We start from the raw sequence: 26,194 nt of genomic DNA on the forward strand, positions 1-26,194 counted from the left end.
AAATTCAGTTTTAAGAAAAAAATGTTTTTTCATTCTAGAACTTAACAAATTACAAAGTGAATATGCTTACACATTCATTTGCAATGCAAATGGGCAAATGACATGAGAAGGTTCTGCTCAGGAACTGAATGCATTTGCTCTTTCAAATGCTGGCACCTCCTGACCCATCAAGTTTCTCAACTCTATTATGTTTTTTAATATTTATTTTTTTACTTATAGGTGGACACAATATTTTATTTTTATGGGGTGCTGAGGATAAAACCCAGTGCCTCACGCATGGTAGGCGAGTGCTCTACCTCTGAGCCACAACCTCAGCCCGAGTTCCTCAACTTTTTAATCTGCCCTTTTCTTTTAAAGAAGAAAAATTGAAATGTTTACGGAGTCCATCCATTTTCAAAATGGAAAAATGTATTTAAATAAGGGTCATACTGCACACCAAAGGTAAAACAAATACTTTATTGCACATTTATAAAATCTGCATAGTTGTATTAAGTGTTCTTCCCTCCCATGATTCCTCCCTTAATTTTTAAAATTTGTTAAAACATAATTCCCAATTAAAAGTCCTTTAAAAACAGTTTTCTCTCTACATATACATATATATAGATAGATAGATATTCTTTTTCTTTTTACAAATCCACATCCCTTAGTTTTTAAAAGCAAAAAAAGAGGAATCAAACAAAGTGTTCTTATTATAGTCTTAGGCAGCAGCCTTAGACAATCCTTCTTGACAATTTTCAGATACCAGAAAACTCTGCCTAAATGTTTAACAACTATTTAAAACGCTATCTTTAATCAAGCTTCACAATGCTATTCTGTCAAAGTCCTCAATTGCTTTTCTTTCATTCTCTCAGGACTGAGTATGAGGTTTTCTGGTTTATTTAAAAATATAAAAGACAGAGAAGAAAGAAAGGAGAGGCAGTTTTCCTTTGACTTTTTGGCATCTTACTGCCATGTGACCTTATATTCTACCCACATGTAAAAGGGTAGAGAGGTTCATCAGCAACACATTTTATCATCCCCTGTCAAAAGCCAAGCAACATTACTACTTTCTTGTAGTTTAGCATTTTTAAATGTCATTTGGATTTGATAAAATAGTAGCTGTTCATTTGGTTTGGGGGTCTGATGAGTCACTCTTATGTTCTGCTGTCAAAAATATTTAGGCCTTTAGAATAATTTGAAAAGAGACAAGAGGCTTAGAAAAGCCCAAGCATTATAGTTCAAAGGCATTTCAGGTCTTCAGGCATAACTCAATACTTTAATACCTGGTTCCTGTCTTATCTTGGTGAAATAGCTTTCATGATTCTGTACCTAAAAAGTGCAATTTTATCTTTAATCCTCCTTTAAATGCACAACATGGGTGGGGTGTGAAACCGAATATTACTCGACCACTTAATCCCTTTCCCCAGGTGAACAGTGTGACTCTGACCATAATAGGTAGGCAGCCAGAGACCACAGCAAGCCTTGAACATTAGTGAACTTATTTCACTGTCACAGCTGAAACTCCTTGAATTGACTCCATCACAGCTGCAAATCTGCTACAAAGGTCATAAGGAGAATTGGGTCGAATAGTTGGAGGCTCCTTCAAGACGATGATTTCTGTAGAAGGATCCAGAAGCCTAGGCAGAAACTCCCCTAAGCACAGTTGCAGATTTTCTGTAAAATAGATGGTCACACATAGAGTTAACTACATCTCCAAGTAAAAAATAATAAGCCTACAACTATATGGTAAGGTCTTCAGACAGCTCATTACCCAATCTCAAAGTTCAAAGCTAACAACAAACATTGATTCCTTTAGAACAATCAGGAACAAAGATCTACCTGCCAAATATACCAAATATACTGCTGTAAACTATGTGTTGTTGGCAGTTACATCACATATTCACTTTATTGTGGACAGGTCTTCTAATCAAGTGTACTTTTAAAATTTGAGAAAGTGGATGTGATACCCTGTACCATACAGATAATGGTGCTATTTTCTTTCAAATGCTTAAAATACACCATTGTGTATACACTACATTAAGTAAAGCTTACACATGGCCTAAGTAAACTGCAAATATTAAAAGGATGGGTCTGCATACTAATTTATTAGTCTTGAGGTCATCACAGTTTGTGATATTCTTATAACTTCAAGCCACAGGAAAAATTAAGAGCCCAGACTCACACCTCATATTTCCATACAGCAGATCCACTTAACTCACATGCTGGTGAGTTCCAACATCCTAAAGGGCTTAACACCCAGTGCTAAAACCTGACCATAGAAATTTATAGAATTCCTAAAACCATAGAAATTATTATAGGTGCCAACACACCTGCAATATCTTGCCCAAGGTAAGAACACCAATGGTTTCTCATGACCTCAATAGCATCCAGATCATCCTTGGAGATGTCATTATTAATAATAAGGTGAATGCAGGGAATTATCAACTCATTCATCACATTAATGCCTTCTGTTACAGAGTGGTCATCATTTGTTTCAAAGAGAGAAGCCGCTCTGGCGTTCAGCTCCTACAGATAAAATACAGAGTAGGGGGAGATAAAGTCTGAAAAAGATAAATATTTATTTAGTAAGAGTTTAAACAAGTAGTTCCCACATTTTACTGCACAATGGAATCACCTAGGGATCTTTAAAAAACACTGATGCTGCCATGCACAGTGGCACATGTCTGTAATCCCAGCTACCGGGAAGGCTGAGACAGGAAGATCCCGAGTTTGAGGCCAGCCTGGGAGACTGAGCAAGATCATGTTTCAAAATAAAATTTAAAAAGGCTAGAGATGTAGCTCTGTGGAAGAGCACCCCTAGGTTCAATCCCTAGTACCAGGGCAGAAGGACCACTGATGCCTGGTTCCCAGGCCAAATATGCTGATTTAATTAGCATGTGAGTGATTGGGGCATCAGGATTTTATAATAAAGGTTCCCCAAGTGATTCTAATGCAATCTAGTTAGTGATCTGCTAACCTAAACTTATATGTCAAGGTCATGCTTAATATCTGCTTATACCAAAAGACTAATTTAATAGTTCTCAATCTCCACTGAGCATTAGAATCATCTGCAGAAGACACACCAATGAGCAGGCCTCTCCATAGAATTCTGGTTTAACTGTTTGGGGAGGGACCTGAATAATAACTACATATGAAAGCTCCCTATGTGATTCTGATATATTTAGGGGTTGAAAGCCAGTAATGAATAAGACTAAATCCCTGTTTCTGTGCTACTCTGTAAGCTGCATAGGATGTTTAAGATGTTAATCTGTGTTATAAAAGCATTGGCTCTAATAAAATTCAGATCTGTCAAATTTTCGTGCCCCCTTTTCCAGTTTCAAAGTAGCATGTCACACCTATAACTGATACAGAAAACAAAATATAAATCAGAAAATGAAACTGGTGAGATGAACATGTCATGATTTAGCATCCTCTGCTTGTTATTAAGAAGATCAGACAGTGGTAGGAATGATGGCCTACTTGTCAAGGGCCAAGCTCCTGGGTATCAGGGAAAATGAACACGAGCACACAATCAGAAGGCAAGACCCTCAATAGTTCTCTCAAGGAGGAGCAGGGTATGCACCCTTGGGTAGGCAGAGGGTATTGATTAGATCTGCCTTTCTGTGTTGCTGAATGCAAAACAGGCCAGAGTAGGTTTAGTTTTAACTGGCATATCACAATGATGCCAGCATGACAGTAGGACTAATTATTATGCTTCTTACCTTAAAAAAAAAGAAAAAAACAAAAACAAAACAAACAAACAAAAAACCCCTGTGGAGTCCCTAAAACTTTCATCTGTTAGCTTAGTAGGGAACAGTAGAAAAAAAATACCACACATGCACTCTATGTGTCAGTCTCAAGGAAAACAGCTGAATAAGAAAAGTCTCTCTGCTCAGTGAACTTACCATGTAGCAGGGAAGTAAGGCCATCAAAACCACAATGCAGGCACACAGGAAGGGCACAAAAAGGGACAGCTGGCTCTCATCTTAACTTCTATTACAGGTTGAAGAATGATATTCACTTAAGGTATTATAAAAGAACCTGTCCCAATGTAAAACTGCTCACAAGAATTGGAAAAAAAAAAATCCAAAATCTGCTAGAGATAATTCTTGTTTAAGTTATATCTCACCATGGTTCCAACAGCAGAGATAAACACACACATACACATTCACACATCTTCTTAAGGCTTCACAAAGAGTACAAACCAGAAGGCATTTTCTTCGGTACAAAGCAATCACTGACTCCTTCACCCCCCTGCGGGGCCCCTTCATTAGCAGAGCAGCATTGCTCTGGTAGGCGTACACCAGGTAGGACAGTGCTTCTTGGTACCTTAGAAAACAGAGATAAACCACAGCTGAGTTCTTCTCCACCAAAATTTAGGGATTAGACCCAACTGTTTCTTAATACAAAAATCTACTTGGTTGCAATTATAGAAAAATCTTAAAGATGAGCTCAGCTTGATATACTAAGAGGAGCCTCTGGGCCAAGAACCATGGCCATCCTCAGCTCTTCTAAAAATTTGTCAAGAAACCCAAGACAAATCTGGAAACTTCTCTAGGTCTCAGTTTTTCCTCTTTCTAAATCAAAGAAGGGAACTAGATGCTCACTGGGGTACATGACAACTTCAAAAACTCATTAATTTTCTGAGTACATTCTTATTTGTCACAGAGAAAGTCTGGGAAACTGGGAATGTGACTCAATGGTAAGCATTTGGCCACATGCAGGGGCTCTGGGTTCAATCCCCAGCACCACCAAAACAAAATGGCACTATGTATCACTTTACTAGTAAATTTATGCTTATTTGAAGAATGAAATTAAATGTGTGATGTTCACAGCAAAACTGAAGTGAAGCACCGGAAAAAGTGATGCAGTGCATTAATGTGTGATGAGGAAGGTCATGGCTGTGACTCTAGGTGAGCATCAGCAAGTAACAGTGTCCTGACCAAGTTTTTAATAAAATCAAAGGCCAACAACATACTTTCCTTTTTGATAGAGTTCCAGTCCTGTTAGGAGATACACAGACACCTTTCGAAACAAACTATAATCTTCATGCCACTTCTGAAAAGGAATGACAGTTATTAATGATTTGATCTCAGTACTCTACTGCTGCATTTCCCACACTGAGCTTTAAATTCAGTACAAATATTTATTGAGCACATTTGGCCACGTCCAAAACAACAAATACAACTTTTATATAAAACCCTATTCAAGGCTGGGCACAATGGCACACTCTTATAAGTCCAGCCGCCCAAGACGCTGAGGCAGAAGAAATGCAAGTTTGATGACAGCCTGGGCAACTTAGAGACACCTGTTTCAAAAATAAAAAGAAAAAAAAAAGGACTGGGGTTATAGCTCAATGGTAGAGCATCCCTGGGTTAACTCCTCAGTACTGCAAAGAAATAAAGAAAAAGAGAAAACTACTCAACATTTAGAATAAAAGTCTACCACTGACCTTAGTTTTAAACGTTCTATTTCTTTCACTGAGGAACAGAAATATTTCACATGAGCTTTAGAATTTATTCTCTGAATTTCCAACAATCGTATCAAAAAGTCCTAACAAGACCATCCAGGGAGGATCAAAGTACAAGGCTATTGCACGTCACACAGAACCACCTCATGCTTAGTGTGAGACAAGCATACTTTGGTGGTAGAATAGTTTCTTAGAATACAATGACTTTTTAAAAAATTATAGCTGTATGTATTTTAATACATATTAGAAAACAGCATCATTTTTTAAAATCCAAAAGCGTCTTTTTAAGAAATTTTATTGCCTACAAGGCTCAAGTAGGTACTTAAAAGGAAATGAAACTGCATCATTCTAAAAGGAGTATGGAAATAGAGAGACCTCTATTCTGAGGGTAAGTAAAGACTGTTTATCTATTCTTTCCTGATTCTGTGGTGGGGAGAGAAACAAGTCCAGTCTGTGATAATACAAAATTGTTAATTTTGCCTCAGGTACCATTTGCCTTCAGAATAAATAGTTTTGCTGTAATGGTGAAATTAAAAAAAAAGACTTCACCTTATACTCATCCATGTTCATGTCATCAGGACCAATTTCCTTTAGTTTAGCCTGAGCCACCTTCATAATACTGATTGATCTGCATGAGAGAAAGTTAACCAAGTAATGAATGGGTGCCAGGCCAAACCTCTTCCTAATATAGATGGAGGCTGAATCACCTGAGTACACCCTTCTCACCTTTCATCATAGCTAAGATTTTTATCTGCAAACTGTTCCAAAAGGGTTCGTTCTACTACTCTTTTGGGTGCTTCATTTTGGAAAAAGTAGACAAGGACATGCTGGAGTCGAGGGTCACTGTGCGAGGTAGGTGTCTCTTTAGAAAGCTGGTAGAGCCTCGAGTATTCTTCATGGAATGCCTATTAAAGTCAGAATTTATAGTTAGAAAAGGGTATATTTGCAGACTTCTGCACACAAAAAATGATGCCCAAGGTCTGGAGAATCTCATAACTTCATGATAATGCTAAGGAATTCTTCTCATTGAGGAATTATAAAAGTAATTAGGGAACCTTTTAAGTTGTCTGCATATCATAAAGGATGAAACTGGCATCACAAATTATAAGAGAAATTTTTTTCAAGTTCTTAAAAAATAAAAAATAATGAGTTGATTTTTTTGTTTTTAGAAATCTATACAAATGTAACCTAATTCAAGAATCTTAAATTTTATTCAAATACCTTAACGCTGTGACATACTTTCTTATAATAAGGCCTCCAAATCACAAAGGCAACAGTATCACCTACAGTTTTAGTAATGGACATCTACTAACAAAAGCAACAGCCCCTGTAGGCTAGTTGTAACAGACAGTGGCACTGCTAACAGGCTGGGTGAGTGCCAAGAGGAGAGGAGCCAATAGTATTGTGGGACAGCTTGCTCATTAGTTGGACATGAAGGGAAGGTTTATATTTCACTTGAATGATCTAAATTAAAAAACACATTTCTCCACATTTATAATTACTGCCCCAATATTAGGATAGCTGGTTTAAATATTATAATTTTGAAAACAGAGATACCTTAATAAGCCCTGCTTCAGACCCATCTCGGTCAAAGGTCTGACGGGCTTTAGCTATGGCCAGGATGACCCCTTGCATGGCAGGGCTCAGCATCACCTACCACAAGAGGGCACAAAACAGAGAGAAAAAGGAAAGAAAGGTTCAAAAGAAGACTGTATGAAAGCAAGGTAAAGAGAGTGCTAAAAGAAAGTAGAGCAGTGTGCTCCTTGGCCAGCACTGATACAAGTTTCAATACTCTATTCCTATGTACATGCATAGCCTCTGCCCCTTATAGAACATAAACACAGCGCCCATGATGAGCTATTCCTCTATTATACATTTCTAACTGAACAAGATGACGATGTATGTCCAAAATTATCTCCAATATGGCACTGCTGAAGAATTGAATTAAACTATAGCTCTTGAGGGGAACTGTCTAGGACCCAATTGTAATTTAGTTCTGTAACTTTGGGGACACAGCTTAAATACACATGTACTTTAGAGCTGTAGTTGGATAAGTGGCATATTAAAACAGTCTGGAAACTAGGAGCTACACAAATATGACTATAAAATGAAAAACTTCCAATGATGATTTAGGGGAAAAAATAAAATAAAACAAAACAAAACAAAACACCCATAGGAAAAAATGGAAATCTGAGAGATAGGATTCATGACTATTTTATGTGTAGTAAAAATGAATACCTTGGGATTCTACAGCTGCTTCAACAAAACTTTGAAAATAGCTTTCTTGATAAAGAATTGAAAGCAAAAACAACTTTAATCCAGATTTGTTTTGCTCATTGGACAAATTTCTATTTAGAGGAAAAACAATTGACTAATATAAACCATAAAAATTCCCTAGAAGGAAATTCTTATTCATAATACCAAAATAAGAATTAAATTCTACCTTTCTGAGCCATCTAGATTCTGAAGTGGTTCCCCTAAGTATAATACTGAATATAAATATATATACACATACAGAAAGAAACAGTGCACAGTAGAAATAAAATTAACTTTTAAAAAGTAGCAATTAAGGTCAAAACCATATAGGACTTCTTGTCAATTATTTGTTTCAATGAAAAATATTAGCTGTTATTTCCAGATACTTTTTTTTGGTACCAGGGATTGAACCCAGGGATGCTTAACCACTGTGCCACATCCCCAGAGTTTTTTATTTTTTACTTTGAGACAGGGTCTCGCCAAGTTGCTTAGGGCCTCACTGAGTTGCTCAGGCTAGCCTTGAACTTGCGATCCTCCTGCCTCAGCCTCCTGAGCTACTGGGATTACCAGGCATGTGCCACCGTGCCTGGCTGCCAGACACCTTTTAAAAGTATACTGTCACATGAGAAGGAAATATAAGACTGACAACAAACAGCTAATTCCTACACTCATCTTTGTACCTCCTCATCATATCCATCTGCATCAGATCTAACCAGAATCCTTCCCACACTGGGAATTTCGACTTCAGAGACCTCAGAATTAGGCTGGGCAGCAGACTCTGCATCATTAGCCTTTGGGGGCTGCTCTGACTGCTCTGCAAGGTTTGTTTCCTGGGGCATGGGCTTCTTGGGTTCAGCTTCCTTAAGCTGTGGCAGCAGAATGGAAAAAAAGAGTAAGGAAAAAAAAAAAAAAACAGGAGAAATAAAGAGGGGTTGGTTAAATGCAGAAGAGACACAGAATAACAGAAATGTGAGACAGTTGGCATTTACTGTTGAAAGTCAGACATTCTTGAATCTCAGCCTCCTAGTCAGTCTTACCTCACTCAGTGCTGCTTCTACACCACTCTTCTCATAGGCATGTGCTGTGTTTGCAATTGCCTGGGCTGTTTGTTCCTTCACAATCACAGCATGCTCAGATGACAAGCAGCGAGCCCCATGAGAAGAGGCTGCTGGAGGGTCTGACAAAGAACCAAAGACATTAGCTTCCACTGATAAATAATGACTAGGACTCTCAGATATCTGGCAAGCAGAATGGATACACAGTTTAATACACAACACTTCTAACACACCTTTTAAAGAGAAACTAGTGATAACAAGAAATGGCTATTTCAGCAAAAACCCACTGATGATTCTGTTAAATTATGCTCTCAACTTTGTCATATTTCTTTACACCCAGAAGACTCCCCGCAAAATCCTTCTGTAAGGAAGATCTTCTTTGGAGGACAGCTCTCATAAAGTCTACCTATCAATCTATTATAGTTTCCCTTACAACCTGAGAAATTAGCAAAACTATATGTACAAAGGACAGGTAGTCTTCTGATATTATTTCTATTCATCAGAAATCACATTCTGAAGTCACAAATTTACTCTATCTGGTTATGCAAAGCCAATTATAAATGAAACATTGTAAAGATAAAAGTATTGCTTGATCAGCTGGGGTACATAGGGCTGTCTGGTGTGCAACTTACATGCTATTAAAACACGGACATATGCCCTTCTCAGATACCTTGTGAGGTAGAGAAATCCTGTGATGTGGAGCTGGTGGAGGATTCCATTTGAGGAATTTTGCAAGACTGTTCTTCTTCCCACTCTTCTACTTCCTGCTCAAACCGCCAGTTGTCTTCTTGAATGTAATGTTTGAGTTCAACAGACAGTGCTTCTACTTCTCCTAACATCCGATCAGCTTCATTTGGGGCTGCCTCTGAGAAAAACCAAAGACAGAATTAAATGGAGTACCATCCAGAAAACATCTCTTAAGAATCAAAAGTTCCTTTCCAGAAAGGAAGAAAACAGAACATTTCATCTTTTGACTTGCCCCTAATTAAAAACACATACATACATGTGCAATTAATCAGAAATACTGACACTATATCAAGAATACAGATAATAATAATAAATTCTGCAGAGGATGTGGAGGAAAAGGAACACTATTAAGCTGTTGGGAGCATTGTAAATTAGTACAACCACTATGGAAATCAGTATAGAGATTCCTCAAAAGAATAGTTATGGTATCACCATATGACCCAGCTATACAACTCCTTGGTATTCATCCTAAAGAATTAAACCATATTACAGTGATACACGCATACTCATGTTTAAAGCAGCACAATTCACAACAGCCAAACTATGGAACCAGCCTAGGTGTCCATCAATGCATGAACAGACAAGGAAAATATGGTCTATATACAACAATGGAGTTTAATTCAACCATAAAGAAAAATGAAATTATATCATCTGCAGGAAAATGGAACTAAACACCATTATGATAAGTCAAACTCAGAAGGACAAGGATCGTTATGTTTTCTCTCATATGTGAAAGCTACAAAGGAATACGGAAAAGAAAGGTTGGGGTGGGGATCTCATAAAAATCAAAGGGAAATCAGTAGAAAAAAGGGGTGAGGGTGGAGGAGGGGTAAGTGCTGGGAAGTGATATTGGTCAAATTGTATTATTATACTGTGTGCTTGGATGCACGTGTAACAACAAATCCTATCTTTTATGTACAATTATAATGCACAAGTAAAAACATGTGGAAGGAAAGAAATACTGACAATATAAGGTCAGAAAGCACAGCATATCAGTGACAGTGCCTGGCATAGTAGTAGGTAGGCACTTATTAAATACTCGCTAAATGAATGAAGGAATAAATGATACAGAGTAAAAAGGATTTGGAATCATGATCAATCACTGGGTATACCAAACATTTCTTGGAAATTAAAAAAAAAAAATCAAGATACAATGGTAACGTTAAGCTAAAAAGTTTTATCAATTGAGCCATTGTACTTATTGATAAGAATGTCCACCTATCTCTAGAGGGTTAAATAGAAATTTCAAGGCATTTCTGTTTCCTCAAGTTTCACTCAATCAAAGCCCTATTATAAAGCAATATGCAGCAATGGTTCAGATGGTCTATAATATCTGGCTCATCAAAAGCTATGATGAAAAACTGCAAGCTTATCAAGGACACATTAAATCTCTTTCTAATCCTGTGACTAAACTGAAACAAAACCTATAGCAGAACAACACATTCACTTATTGATTGGCATCAACTAGCCTTTTCACTAAGCAAACAAAAGTTTCTACTTGTTTGTTTCTACAATATAAAAAGGAATAATGCAAGGAATAGCAAGGCTCCTACATATTACCAACAGCTAGTATAGTCATTTGTACAATAACTCCAACAAGCAGCTATTTGTTCCTTTACACTGTAAACATGTGATTTTGAACACTGTTTATTACTAAATGAACATTCTCTTCATCCCATATTCTTAAACCACACTAGCATATCAGGAAGATAATGTGCTGCCTGGACAAAATGCCTTGCATGTTTGTTTGTTTGTTTTGGGGGAATACTGGGGATTGAATTCAGGGGCACTCAACCACTGAACCCCATCCCCATCCCTATTTTGTATTTTATTTAGAGACAGGGTCTCACTGAGTGCTTAGTGCCTCACTTTTGTTGAGGTTGGCTTTGAACTAGTGATCCTCCTGTCTTAGCCTCTAGAGCCACTGAGGCATTGGGATTTCAGGCATGCACCACCGCGCCCTGGCTCATGTTTTTTTCTTTTTAAAAAAAATATTTCTTTATTTATGTATCTTTAGTTTTAGGTGGATATATTAGTTTGTTTTTATGTGGTGCCGAGGATCGAACCCAGTGCCTCATGCAGGCTAGGCGAGCACTCTACCACTGAGCCACCACCCCAGCCCCCTAGCTCATGTTTTCTTACTTTTGCACACTAACAGAGTTTGAGTACTAAAAGAATGAGCGCCTCCCTCCACCCGGGTCCCCTCACTCCCCCATTCCCCTGGTGGTACAGGGTTTGAATCTAGGGACTTGCACATGCTAGGCAAGCACTCTGAGCTATAATGCCCTGTCTTTTTGAGACAGGGTCTTCCTCAGTCTCTGAGAAAAAAAGCCTTCTATTATTTTACACATAAAATGCTGGTCATAAAGGTCACTCACAGAAGACTGAAAGGAAGAGAGAATAATATAAATAGAATTAGGAGTCAGATCTGAATTTAAATCTATGGCCTGACATTTATTTAATGGCTATAGAATCTAGACAATTGTAGACTCCCTGAAAGCTTGCTACCTAGCTGGAAAATGAGGATTATAAGGATTTCTACCCTGCCTACCTCCCTTTTAGAGTTATATTATAGATATAAATTTGAAAGAATGTATTAAGGAATAAAATACTAATAAATAATAATTATCATTGCTCTTAGTATTATGAGAAATGAGACTGTTTAGGAAAATATGCCTTTAAAATTTAGCTGTCCTAAAGGTGCAAAACTGTATGTGTAAGAATGTCACTAAGCCAGGCACAGTGGTATAATCCCAGTGGCTCAGGAAGCAGGAAGATCGTGAGTTCAAAGACCGCTTCAGCAAAAGCGAGGGCTAAGCAACTCAGTGAGACCTGTCTCTGAATAAAATACAAAATAGGGCTGGGGATGTGGCTCAGTGGCCAAGTGCCTCTGAGTTCAATCCTTGGTAAAAAAAAAAAAAAAAAAAGATCTCACTAAAAAGACACGGAGGAACTAGAGATAATTAAAAACTCTATCAATGGGAGGCTGATCAAATAAACTGTGTCACATACAATGGAATTATTATACAGTTGTTCAAAAAAATGAGGACCTATTTTTGAAATTATAGAGATCATTAAACACTCTATTAATGAAACAGGTGCAGAACTGAACAGAAAAATATCCGTTGGCAGGGTCAATGAGGGAGACAGGATAGATAAATACAATCTAGCATACACAGAGAACATTTCTTAAAGACTATATACTGTATACTTGCCGAAGAGCAGGGCCACTTGTCAAGGATAGAAGTAGAAAAGCAAATTCATTTTTCCTCTTTTCTACTGCTTGTATCTTTTAAGTGAAATATTAATTACATAACAATAAATTTATGCAAAAGAAATATGAGACCATCCTCCTCCCTGGGTGGTACAGATTTCCCCCAGTCTCTGGGTTCTGTTAAAGATCTTTTTACCTGCATTAAAGTGGGGTAGCTTGTCATTAATATACATCAGACAGTAAGCACTAACATTTCTCAGGCCACCATAGGAATCTCTTTCAAGTTCTTCCCAGGAAGATTCAGTAACAGATATATCATTGTACTTCAGCCAGATCTGCCGGGGTTGATTATAGATATAGGCCCAGTAGTGTCCAGCATTTGCTTGTCCTTCATGAACAAGAACTGCATGTAAGCGATAAGGCACCTGCAAATCAGAAAGGAAATTCCTCAGTTAGATTAAGCAAAGTAATCTGATAAAGTTTAGGTTATTCAAATGCAAAAACTGTTTCCAATTATCAGATAAATGAAAAATGACCATTCATGCATGTATTTGATAAAGGGGTTCATTTCAAACATCTTGTTAATTCAAGATGAACTAACAAAAACTCAGCCTTGGAATCTTTCAAGGATACCTCAGTTCCAGAATCTTTAAAACCAGACAGCTGAATTAGATAACCTCTCTGAAAGCTCTTTTAACTCGAAACTGCTCTATTATGATTAAAGATCTAAAACCAAAGATAATGTAGTTTACTTACCCTTCCAACTCAAAAGTCAGGTTTTTTTTTTTATTTTTTATTTTTGGTACCAGGGACTTAACTCAGGGGCACTCGACCACTGAGCCTCATCCCCACCCCTATTATGTATTTTATTTAGAGAAAGGGTCTCACTGAGTTGCTTAGCACCTCGCTTTTGCTGAGGCTGGCTTTGAACTCATGATCCTTCTGCCTCAGCTTCCGGAGTACTGAGATTACAGGCATGTGCTACCATGTCCAGCTCAAAAGTCAGTTTGTTTAAAAATAGAACAGCCTTAGCTATTTACATTGAGAAAATGTTTACCATATTTGGGACTTAAACACAAGTCTGGCAGCTATCTTGTTTTAGTCCTATTTTATTGGTACCAAAATTTAAGTTAGCATATTTCATTATAAATTAGTCACATGCTCCTTATATTTCTTCTTGTGAGTGAATACTGGGTAAGCCCATGTATTGTTTCAACATTTGAAAAGTGCTTTTTTTTTTTCCCAATATGGAAAAAATAGAACAATGCTTAAATTCTAAGTATTGGTGAAAGAAAGAAAAGTTAGTTATAGAATCAAATTAAACTTACACTTAATCAGTACCTTGACATGTTTTCATTGGTGGTGAAGATTTTGGAAATAACACAAAAGAGACAACGGGGAACCCCCGAGATTCACATGGTACATTTCTGTTATGCAACAGAATTGGGCTCACTGCCGTTCTAGAAGCAGAGCTCTCCTCCTGCAGCCATTCTGCCCGTGGTCCATTCACACAGATGCCTCTGCAAGGCCATGCCCAGAATGCTATTCTGAACAAAAATTTGTGTAGACAATAAGAATTTCTGTCCTTCCTGGCTTCCATTTGAAGTTTAAGTTATTCAAGATACAAAGCTTGAAAGCACACTGCTAAAAAAGGTTCTCAAAGGACCATGATACTCTTAAAATTGATGGATAATTGGTTCCTAAGTCATTTTCCCCCCCACTGAACTCCTTAAATTACAATTTTGTGAGAAATATTTATTAATATTTGAAAGTAAACCTTTCTGTAAGATGAAAGATACCACATGGCAGAATCAAAACAATGATGTTTTAGGTTCTACTGCAGGCAAAAGATACATTGCTTTCTTTAACCTAATCAAAGGAATCAGTATCTATCTTGTTCATTCCATTTTTGAGTGTGTGGTGCTAAGGACTGAACCTAGGGCACTGTAGCACTGAGTCACATGCCAAGTCCTTTTTATTTTTAGACAGCATCTTGCTAAGTTACCCAGGCAGGCCTAAAACTTGCAATCCTCCTGTCTTAGCCTCTTGAGTAGCAGGGATTATAGTTGTGTGCCACCACACTGGCTCAAGTTTATTCTCATATTTCAGGAAAATTCCTATTTGTTTAAAAGAAAAACATCATATTTTCCTGTTGCATCTACCATTAGCACATGCCATGACTCTTTTCCCACCATTTTTATTCTAACCTGCTGAAGGAGAGGATCACAGTACATCTGCTCAATAGTCTGGGTGGCGCTTGCAATACAACTCTTTAAATCTGTTAAAAAAGAACACTTTGTTAAAATCAACTCACTCAGCTAAGCAGACAGTATTGCTTAAGTGTACACAAAGTTCTTATGATTTTGATTTCCTGCTGTGAACCACAAAGTAGTAACAGTTTTAAAGCAGCTCATGTTTTAGGATATGAAGGGTTTTTTAAATTAGTTTTTAAAACTGATACCAATATTCCTTTTCTTTTCTTTTAGTACTGAGGATTGAACCCAGAGGTATTTAACCACTAAGCCACATCCCCCACTTTCAACTTTTAATAGAGACAGGGTCTTGCTAAGTTTCTTAGGGCCTCACTAAGTCACTAAGTTTGGCCTTAAACTTGAATCTTCCTTCCTCAGCCTCCCTAGTCACTAGAATTACAGATGTATGCCACTGTGCCCAGCTAAAATGTTTAAAAGAGGAAACTTTATTAGGAAATTAAGTTGGGCATAAAATACTATGTCTCAGTGATAGGATCTGAAAAAAAAAGGTAGGGCTATATTTCTTTGAATAAGAACTTGGGAGGAATTTCAAGTTTTACTTGTCTCTTTGCTCCTTAAAGGAGAAAGAAAGGGAAGGGATAATCTGAGCAATAAGGCAATGAGACCAAAGGACTTTTAAAAACAAAATGATGAATAATTCAATTTTACATCGTGTGCAACAACTAAATATTCATTGCCCCATTAAACTTCAGTACAGCATGCTTTACATGGAAAAGACTTAAAAGAAGAAATCCAAAAATTCTAAGATTGGATCAACTGAAACCAAGGTCTGAAAAACTACTGTAGGAACAGAAATGATCAAACAGAAAATTATGTACTTGGGATTTAGCTCAGTAGCACAGCATGTGCACAGCATGCAGGAAGCCCTGGGTTTGATGCCCAGTACTCTGAGAAAGATGGAAAACATGCAAGAAAGCAAGCAATCAAACAAAGAAGAGAAGGGAAGGGAAGGGAAGGGAAGGGAAGGGAAGGGAAGGGAAGGGAGACAAGGAAAAAAATGAGGGAGGGAAGAAGGAAGGGTGGAAAAGGGAAAGAAGAATGGAGAAGAGATAGGAGGGATAGAGGAAGAAGGAAAAGTAATCAGACCTGAGCAAAAATAATCATGGGTGTGTAAATTTCTACAGATTACCAGAAATTTTGAAGAGGGAATCTTGGAGTCATCTTTCCACAGCTATATAATGGGGGAGTGAACCAATTGTATAGGGCATAAAAGGTGAAAAAGAAATCACAATTACTGAGTCAAAATTCAACAGCCTGTATGTAATAGCAGGAAGTGCATCCAGGGTACCCAGCTTCCAAATATTCAACCAAGAAAAGGCAAAGAGTAGTTGACAAGTTTTAAAAATGCCAACCTTGTATATCTTGTTCAATCTCATTCCTCCATCTCTGAAGACAGGTTTTAACAAAGTTCTTTTCCTCATCCGTGACTGTTCGAGGAGCTGGGTGTGCAGGCATTCCCAGGGAAGACCGAGGGGAAGTTAGGGGCCTACTTGCTACCTCAGTCTTGTGTAGAGAGTCTTCAGGAGAAGAAAAGGTACTTTCAACATCCTGAGAAGAGCATTCTGGACTTGTACTAAAGGAAGACAAAAATCATGCTCATATGATAATTTCCAAAATATATCTTAGCCTAAATTAATGTGCTTTGGAAAACAAGCTGATAAATGGAAAAGCACAGCTAGTATTTAATTTATTTTAGTTTATTTAGTATTTAATATTAACCTTATAAAGATACTAAGCCAAAATTTTTCTTACATGAATCATCCCCCCCTCCTTTTTGGTACCAGAACTTAAACCCAGAGCTCTTAACCTTTGAACCACATTTCCAGCCCTTTTTATATTTTTATTTTGGTGGTGGTGGTGGTAGATAACCAGAGATTGAACTCAGGAACACTCAGCCACTGAGCCACATCCCCAGCCCTATTTTGTATTTTATTTAGAGACAGGGTCTCACTGAGTCACTTAGTGCCTTGCTTTTTCTGAGGCTGGCTTTGAACCTAAGATCCTCCTGCCTCAGCCTCCTAAGCGCTTCTGGGATTACAGGCATGCGCCATCAGCTCCTTTTTTATTTAAGACAGAGTCTTGACAGGTTGCTTATGGTGGCTTTGAACTTGAAATCCTACTGCCTTAGCCTCCCAAATCACTGGGAGGCATGTGCCACTGTGACCAGTAGAATCATCTCATTGAACACAACTTGGTTATGAAGCAGATACTATCACTTCTCCCTATTTTATTAAGCACAAACCTAATGTTTAAAGAAATTAAGCAATTTAACAATGATGGAAAAGCATTAAGCTCATTTTTGCCTGAGTTTATGGTTAATGTTCTTTAATCACTAATTACAATGCTCCTCATGAAGAAAGACCAGAAGGGAGATGGAAAGAGAAGGCTAGGACTAGAAGGAGCAAGGAATCAATGACAGTTTCCAAAATGTAACTGAGTAAAGTAAAACACCTTGTCTAGGAACAAAATTCACAAAAACAAGAAAAATGAAGAACATACACTAGGTGGCTGGTCACTTGGGAGAACTCAGAGAATAGGGCCACATGTCAAGAATTCAAGCTCTCCTACTCCTAAGCTAAATGCCCAAGGAAAAGGGATCAGCGTCAAATAAAAATTTCTCATTTAAAGAACTTTTGTAAATTTTAATTTACTTGCTAATCAATTATCATCAGAGTAAAACTACATATAGACATACCAGTAGGAATACAAAGTAATATTTCATAGGTTACTTGAAACTATAGTTCCTTTAGTTTTGATTTAAAAGGAAGCCTGTTTTCCCGAGGACCCATATATACATAAATATAGAAAACTAAGCCCCACATAAGCAAGAAAGCAGATGTTTCAATTCCAGACAAGGTCTTACACATGCACACATCCCTATAAATTTAAAATCAAATAACATACTAATATTTATTAATATGGAGGGTTAGAGAGAATGATTAGTTTTTTTATATTAAAGTCCTTTTTGGAAAAAATGAATACTAATATTTTAATTAGCCATGACACACACATATCAAATGTGATCCAGGCTGACCCTACTGGCTCCTTTAAATTATAAAGATTATTATACAATCAGAAGGCCATTCTGACATGGCCTCCCTGTTTCTTCAATATATACACACACACAACCCTCTAGTCTGTCCTCTTCAATTCCTTCCTTCCTCCCTCCCTCTCTCCTTTCCTCCCTCCCTCCCTTCCTTTCTCTTTCTTTTTGAGGGGGATAGGGCAGTACTAGGGATTGAATCCAGAGGTATTCTACCACGGAGCTACATCCTCAGCCCTTGTGAGATAGGGTCTTGCTAAATTGTGGAAACAGGACTCAAACTTTTGATCTTCTGGCTTTGGCCTCTGGAGATGCAGAGATTACAGGCACACATCACTGCATTTAGCTCTCCTCTTCAATTCCTAACCAGTCTGTCTCGTTTTAATTCTCTACTCATGAATACATCTCTTTCCTTGATGTTTACTTAGCCCTACTAACTTCACAGTAGATGGGAAAATAAGAGATTTTGGAAGAACAGAGGTTAACCTTCGGGAGAAAGGTCTTTAGTGGCAGCTGGCTCACAGCAAGATAGTCTTTGAAGAGTACGAACACATTCCCAGACAGGAAGAAACTTCTGCAACTATCCCACCCATCCTGGGGGCAAGATAAGTGCACTGGAGGGAATTACGAACACTGTCACTCAAGCAACAGTAGGGAAAATCTTACAGCTCCTTGAGCTCTGGTGGAGTGAGTTGCTCATTAGGTGGAAAGCTGATGCATAGTTAAATTAAACCAGAAAAATCAATACATACCATTTTTTAAAATTTGTTTTCATTACCTTTCCTTAGATGTCAGGTCAGAAACCGGGCAGTGCATTGAAGGAAGTGGTAACCTCATACATGTGTCATTTTGCAATGGACAGCTCTCTGAAGCAGGTTTCGTACTGGCAAATTCAATAACGTATTTCAGCATGTCTGGAAGTGGAAACCGAGTGGGGCCCGAGCCATATTTCACATACCTAAGAGGCAAAGACAATGGTACTCCACTGCCCAAGTTTTGTGTTTTTAAGACTTGTTGCCAAAAGGTCTATCATGTGGAGGGTCAGTAGAAAAGTTTATTCCTATAGGCATACAATATTTCATAGGTTACTTGAACAATCTATAGAGTAAAATTTTCAATGAAAGTAAAAATGTAACAATTGAATGCTTTCTATTTGGTAGGAAACATTTCAAATCATAATCAAAATCACGCCAAATATGCCTTTTCTTGCTGTCATTTTGCATTTAAGATCTGGTCATAAAAATAAATCATTTTTAACAGAAAATATATATGTTACTAGATAATCTGATAATAGCAGAAGTGATGGCAAAGAAATATGTCTAAGAAATAGAGCAGTTCTCCAAGGATCTTCTACCTTTACATATTTGAGATCCTTTTCAATTAAAGCAGTATTTCTCTTTGGCAGGCAGATTCTATTTCTTCTTTAAATTAGTGAAGATGAAGAGGTATGACATATTTCCTTGCCATCACTTCTGCTATTATCAGATTATCTAGTAACTATATATTTGAGTACTAGTTACTAGTACTCAAATCTGAAAAATAATCCTAGTGAACTACGTGAACTACCACTCAAGGGTTTTTTCTTTGTTGCCCTTTGGACCAACTATTTCACAATTGAGAAAAATACAAGAAAGAAGTCTAGAAATTAGAATGATGTACTGATAAAGACCAGAGACTAAGAAAACTGGCAAATGGCTCTTATGTAGCATCTTAAGTACCCTATTATTCATACACTCATTCAATGGCACAGGCCAGGCTAAATTATTGAAGATTTCTATATAAATAATAATTTCCGCAAGTATGTGAGCAAAATAATAAATACATTAATATCTAGTATTCTACCATTATTAGCATATTACTTTAGACTCACTAAAGAGATATAGTTTAATGAATTCTTAAGTTCACTAAAGTAGATAAGAGTTTGAATGGTATGATAATCAACCTGACTGGTTCCCATAGGTAATCCCATAACTCTGGGTTTCCATTTTACAAAAGAATAGTCACTTCACAGTTTTCTTCTCTAAATACAGTAGAAGAAAGTAACAAGTACGAAACAGGTAGAAAACTGTCTGTTTCTAAACCCAAATTGGACATTATAAAATGAAAATACTACTGGAAAATAAAGGACAATGCAACTCAAAGTCAACCACATATTAGAGGACAGACTGCAAAGGCTATCTTAGCAAAGGCAGAAAGAGATCAATCATACCTCTTCATCTTCACTAATTTAAAGAAGAAATAGAATCTGCCTGCCAAAGAGAGATACTGCTTTAATTGAAAAGGATCTCAAATATGTAAAGGTAGAAGATCCTTGGAGAACTGCTCTATTTCTTAGACAAATTTCCTTGCCATCACTTCTGCTATTATCAGATTATCTAAACTCTGCTGGTCTTCTGAACTTCATACACAATACAGCATTAGTAATCATTATAAAATTATAAGCCATCATTTTACATCTTTAATTCTTCCTAAATTTGTTGCTTTTTCTTTTCTTCTTTTTGGGTGGTACTGGGCATTGTACCCGGGGCAACCCTGGATACAACCCCATCCCTTTTTATTTTTTATTTTGAGACAGGGCCTCACCAAATTGCTGAAGTGGCCTTGAACTTGAGATCCTCCTGCCTCAGCCTCCCAAGTCACTGGGATTACAGGTGTGTACTACTATGCCTGGAAGTTGGTTGCATTTTAATACAGTACTTATATAACACATCAGTGAAAAATCTTCTCTAAGAAATTGTTTTTAATTTTATGACATAATTATTTTTATGTTCTTCTACTATATTCCTTTAGACAATTTTTAGGGCCAACTTCATACAATGCAGTACCTGATCTGGTTAGCAGAATCAGAGCAAAAGTTTCCTGAAAAAAGGTAACTATATTGTATACCAGGAATCTTATTTTCAATATTATATCAAGGTAATCTTAGAGAAAAATGGTAAACATTTGTTGTGTGTGTGTGTGTGTGTGTGTGTGTGTGTGTGTGTGTATGCATGGTGCTGGGGATTGAATCTAGGGTCCTGTGCATGTGAGGAAAGCACTCTACCTACAGAGCTATATCCCCAGCCCTAAAACTTTTACTCTTCAACAGTAAAAGTAATCTATACCCCTGGTTTTAAAAAATGCAAATATAAAAAAGTACACAACAAACCTTAAAAGTCATAGACCTCTAATACAATTATTACAATAATAATAATAATAAACATTGTAATAATGAAATTATCTAGCCAGACACAGTGGTGCACACCTATAACCCCAGAAACCCAGAAAGCTAAGGTAGGAGACCTCAAGGTCAAGGCCAGCAACTTGGTGAGACACTGTCTTAAAAAAATAAAAAGGGGCTGGGGATGTAGTTCAGTGGTAGAGTGCCCCTACATTTAATCCCCAGTTCTCCCAAGAAAAACAAAAACAAAACAAAACCCTGAAATTGAAAGTCTATTTCAACAGTAATATTATACTAAGAAAACAATAGTAATATTATATTAAGAAAAATGTTCCTGTACTCTATTTTAAAATCTAAATAATTCAGGGATGGCACCAGTGAGAAATGACTATCTCCCAAATTAACAAGTGAATTACAACTTTGGATAGGGAACACGTGAAATCACTTCTTTAAAAACCCCTTCTTCCCTCTTATGGGCAGAATCACAGACTCTGTGACAGAAGTCCTCTGTTTCTTCTTTGCAAGCAAAACAATAAGATTCCTTTTTATTTAAAAAGAAAAAAGTCGGAATAAACCAGATGCTTTATCAGTTCCTGGTTCCTCCTATTGTTATAAAATATCAAGCATGTTTTGTCCTATAAAAATAATTTTAAGGGTTGGGGTTGTGGCTCAGTAGTAGAGTGCTTGCCTAGCACATGCAAGGCCCTGGGTTCGATTCTCAGCACCACATAAAAATAAATAAATAAAATAAAGGTACTGTGTCCAACTACAACTAAAAAATAAATATTAAAAAAAATAATTTTTAAAAACTATTAGTATTGCAGAGTATCATTAACACACTAAAATAAATTACTGCCATACTTGAAGTCCTATAAATCAAAAACTACCAGGACAGTATTTGAGGAGGTAATATTCAGTGAAGTCTCTATTCAGACAAATACATACTGGAAAAGTTCTTCCTGGATGAAAGGAAGGTGAGGGGTGCAGAATCTGCTGTGGGCCTGGGATAAAAAGTGCTACCTCTCAGGGAAAGGAATGCTTAATCAATGAAGTGAATAGAAGTAGGACAGTGGGAGGAGACAAATGGTTAAATAGATGAAGGGGGAAAGCCACTAACAGTGTATGGGATTTCCTTTGAAAATACAAAGACAATGGAATCTACCTAGACTAGAAGGAAATTGTATTCAATACTCATAAGAAAATCAGGGTGATTCCACTAAAAGTCAATACTAAATTTTAAAAAAAGCAAAGATTCCTCCATAAAGGAAGGAACCTTGTATGAATCATAAATTTATATTAGCCCTTTTAATCAGCACCACTCTAGGTAAAACAGCATTATTTTTCCTTTTTTGGATACTTTAGAAACTGCTGTCCCTAGACAAGTGAAATGGAGCAATGTGACAGTTGCTTCTCTTATGTTTGTAAAGACAGCAGAGGGAGTAGAAAAAGTGGAAAGCTATATATACATAAAATGAGAACAAGGGTTGCCCTAAGTATACTGCCAATAACTAACTTGTGACTTGGTCATTTAAGTCCTCTGGAACTATCTTTTACCCATGGATAATATTAGTGGGTCCAAATGGTTTACTTCACCCTTAGGGGGGAAAAATTCTTAGCTATTTTATGAAATACCTAGTTATTACTTAAATTCTAAATTAACTTTCAAATATAAACAACTACCCCATCTTCATATTCTACTCTTCATTATTTATTTCCAAGCACAAAAGTATCACAAACTTACCTTTCCAATTTTTGCTGCAGAACTTTTATTTCCTCCTTCAACTTTCGAATATTCTCTCTCTTATTTCGAATAAGCTCCTTGCTCCTATACATGTACCTAAGCAAATGATAATCCCACAAACACAATTAATGACACAAACCCTCTGTAATGTTAAGAAATGAAAGGAAATCTACCAAATAGTACTATGTCCATGTATGAATATACCACAATGAATCCCACTTATATATAAAGTTATGATGCACTAATTAAAATAATAATACCAGAAGGGAGATCAGTAAGTAGAGCAAGCAGATAAGAGGAGGATGAAGGACAGGGAAAAGGAAGGTACCAGGGATTCAGACTGATCAAATTATGTTATATGCATGTACAAAAATGACACAATGAATCCCACTACTATGTATAATTATAACACACCAATAAACAAATACTAGAGAAACAAGAAAACTCCTTTAATAAGATAAAGGACATCTATGAAAATGTACAACTAACCAGGCATTGTGGCACACAACTGTAATCTCAGCAACTCAGGAGGCTGAGATAGGAGGATTGAGGTTCAAAGACAGCCTCAGCAACTCAGCAAGACCCAGTCTCAAAATAAAAGATAAAAAGGGCTAGGAATGTGGCTCAGTGACTAAGCAACCCTGGTACACAAAAGAAGAAAAGAAAAACGCACAGCTAATACCATGCTTAATAGTGAAAGACAGGCACATCTGCCCTAAGATTAGGCACAAGGCAAGGATGACCACTCTCATCACATCTATTCAATGTTTTACTGAGGGCATAGCCACTATAATAAAGTAAGAGAAAGAAATAAAAGTATAAATAGTAAAGAAAGAAGTAAAGCTGCCTTTATTTGCAGATGACATAACTGTCTATGTAAAATATTTCAAGGAATTTTTAAAAATCAAAATAGTGAGTTTACTAAGGCCAAAGAATATAATGTCCATTTAATTAAAAAATATAAAAAACTCAATTGCATTTCAGTATGCTCATGAAGAACAAATGGGGGACTGAGGCTGTAGCTCAGTGGCAGAGCAGTTGCCTAGCATGTGTGAGGCAATGGGTTTGATCCTTAGCACTACATAAAAAATAAACAAATAAAGGCATGTTGTCCATATACAATGACAAAAATAAATAAATGAAGAAAGAAAGAAAGAAAGAAAGAAAGAAAGAAAGAAAGAAAGAAAGAAAGAAAGAAAGAAAAGAAGGCAGTCATGGCAGCACATGCCTGTAATCTCAGTGACTAAGGAGGCATGAAGACACTAAGTTCAAGGCCAACCCCAGCAACTAGGCAAGACCCTGTCTCAAAAATAAAAAGAACCAGGGATGTAGCTCAGTAGGAGAGCATCCCTGGATCCAATCCCTAGTACTGGGGGTGAGGAGGGGACAAATAAAAAGTGAAATTAAAAAATATATACATTATCACAACATCAAAAGCATGATTTATTTAGGGGTAAATTTAACTGTTGAGCTAAATGGAGCTAACTATGTCATGTTCATGAATTGAAGGACTTAATATTATTTATTTATCTTCAAATATATCCATAGGTGCAGTACAAATCCAAATGAAAATCCTAATAATAATTAGGTAGAAACTGACAGGCTGATAAAGCTTATACAGAAATGCAGTCAGAACAGGCAAAACTACTTTGATACTACCTAATATCAAGATTTAAAACATGGATCTGGAGACCATCATGCTAAGTAAAATAAGCCAATCCCAAAGAATCAAAGGTCGAATGTTCTCTCTGATATGTGGGTGCTAACATACAACAGAAGTTCAGTGAATTAGACAAAGGGGAATGTGGGGAAGGAAGGGATGAAGGGAACAGGAAAGACAGTAGAATGAACAGGACATAACTTTCCTATGTTCATATATGAACTCCACATTATGTACAACCACAGAATAGGATCCTAATTAGAATAATTAATTTGACATATTGTACATGTCACTCTACTGTCATGAATATCTAAAAAGAACAAATTAGAAAAAGATTTAAAACAGAACCTCTTAAAAAAATTTTTTTAAAAGATCAGAAAAAAACAAACAAAACCACAGAGCTACTTTAATCAAGACAATGTTACACTGAAATAAGATCAAACCGTAGACAAAACAGACATCAGAAATACATGCTTCCATCCCTCTCCAAAACCCCCTTATCTCATAATATATATATAAAAATAAAACCTAAATGAGCTATAGACATCATATGAAAGCTAAAACAAAATTCCTAGGAGAAAAAAAATCAGACCATCTTTGTGACCTTGCAAGAATTTCTTGAACATAAAGAGTACTAACTTAAAAAAAAAAAAAAATGATACACCAGACTTCATCAAAATCCTAACTTCCACTCTTCAAGACACTGGTAATAAAACAGACAAGCAGAGAGAAAAAAATATTTGGATTTCTAACCAAAACAGTAAAGAACTCTTACAATTCAGTACTAAGACAACTGACCCAACTGTAAAGTAGACAAAAGATGTGAAGACATCACAAACAAACCAAAAAACCCAAACCACACACATACATGACTATTAATTAAGCACAACAAAATGCTCAACATCTGGGGATATAGCTCAGTTGGTAAAATGCTTGCCTCACATGTACAAAGGCCTGAGTTCAATCCCCAGCACCCCCCCCCAACAATGCTCAATATAATTACTTATAAGGAAATTATAAAGCAAATGAAAAATACAATATTTCTACACATCTAGAATAGCTAGAATTAAAAAGACTTAATTCCAAGCACTGGTGAAGATTTGGCAAATTGGAGCTCTCATAGTCTACTGGTGGGAACATGAAATTACATAATCACTTTAGGAAACAGTACAATAATTTCTTAAAAAGAGAAATGTACACTTTACATATAACCCATCAACATCCACGCCTAGATATTTTATTCAAGATAATTAAAAACTACACTAAAGCCTGTATGTTAATGCCCATGGCAGCTTTATTCATAATAGCCTAAAACTGCATACATTTGAAATATCAACCAATATTTCTGGTGAATAGAAAAAAATTGTAGTACATATATACAATAGAACATTATTAAACAGGGGCTGGGGGTGTATCTCAGAGGAAGAGCATATACTTGGCTGTGCAAGGCCCTGAGTTCAATCCCTAGCACTAAAAAATTAACAAATAAAAAAGTACTGTTCAACAAAAGGAATGAACTATTGGTATATGCAACATAGGTAAATCCAAAAGCATTATCCTAAGGAAAAGAATATAGCCATAATAGAGTACATACTA

At 36.7% G+C, this 26,194-nt stretch overlaps 1 protein-coding gene across 5 annotated transcripts in view; it reads right to left on the reverse strand.

Moving 5' to 3' along the window:
- Nucleotides 1-442: 442 nt before the first annotated feature.
- The window catches only part of Usp28 (ubiquitin specific peptidase 28), a 69,443-nt gene continuing 43,691 nt past the window's right edge, over nt 443-26,194 (reverse strand). For 2 of the 5 annotated variants that reach the window (XM_026392612.2, XM_026392611.2), the window contains exons 12-26: nt 22,939-23,034; nt 18,816-18,995; nt 16,347-16,567; nt 14,929-14,999; nt 12,918-13,146; nt 9,431-9,625; nt 8,743-8,882; nt 8,386-8,571; nt 7,007-7,102; nt 6,176-6,354; nt 5,999-6,077; nt 4,958-5,037; nt 4,185-4,308; nt 2,310-2,505; nt 443-1,653 (exon numbers count right to left, since the gene is read on the reverse strand). In XM_026392612.2, the coding sequence (XP_026248397.1) occupies nt 1,478-1,653; nt 2,310-2,505; nt 4,185-4,308; nt 4,958-5,037; nt 5,999-6,077; nt 6,176-6,354; nt 7,007-7,102; nt 8,386-8,571; nt 8,743-8,882; nt 9,431-9,625; nt 12,918-13,146; nt 14,929-14,999; nt 16,347-16,567; nt 18,816-18,995; nt 22,939-23,034 (2,248 nt within the window). In that variant the 3' untranslated portion in view covers nt 443-1,477. The remainder of the gene's footprint in view (nt 1,654-2,309; nt 2,506-4,184; nt 4,309-4,957; nt 5,038-5,998; nt 6,078-6,175; nt 6,355-7,006; nt 7,103-8,385; nt 8,572-8,742; nt 8,883-9,430; nt 9,626-12,917; nt 13,147-14,928; nt 15,000-16,346; nt 16,568-18,815; nt 18,996-22,938; nt 23,035-26,194) is intronic. The other 3 variants (XM_026392616.2, XM_026392615.2, XM_026392614.2) reach the window with 2 other exon arrangements.

The sequence above is a fragment of the Urocitellus parryii genome, chromosome 4, assembly GCF_045843805.1.
Source record: "Urocitellus parryii isolate mUroPar1 chromosome 4, mUroPar1.hap1, whole genome shotgun sequence".
NCBI classification, from domain to species: domain Eukaryota; kingdom Metazoa; phylum Chordata; class Mammalia; order Rodentia; family Sciuridae; genus Urocitellus; species Urocitellus parryii.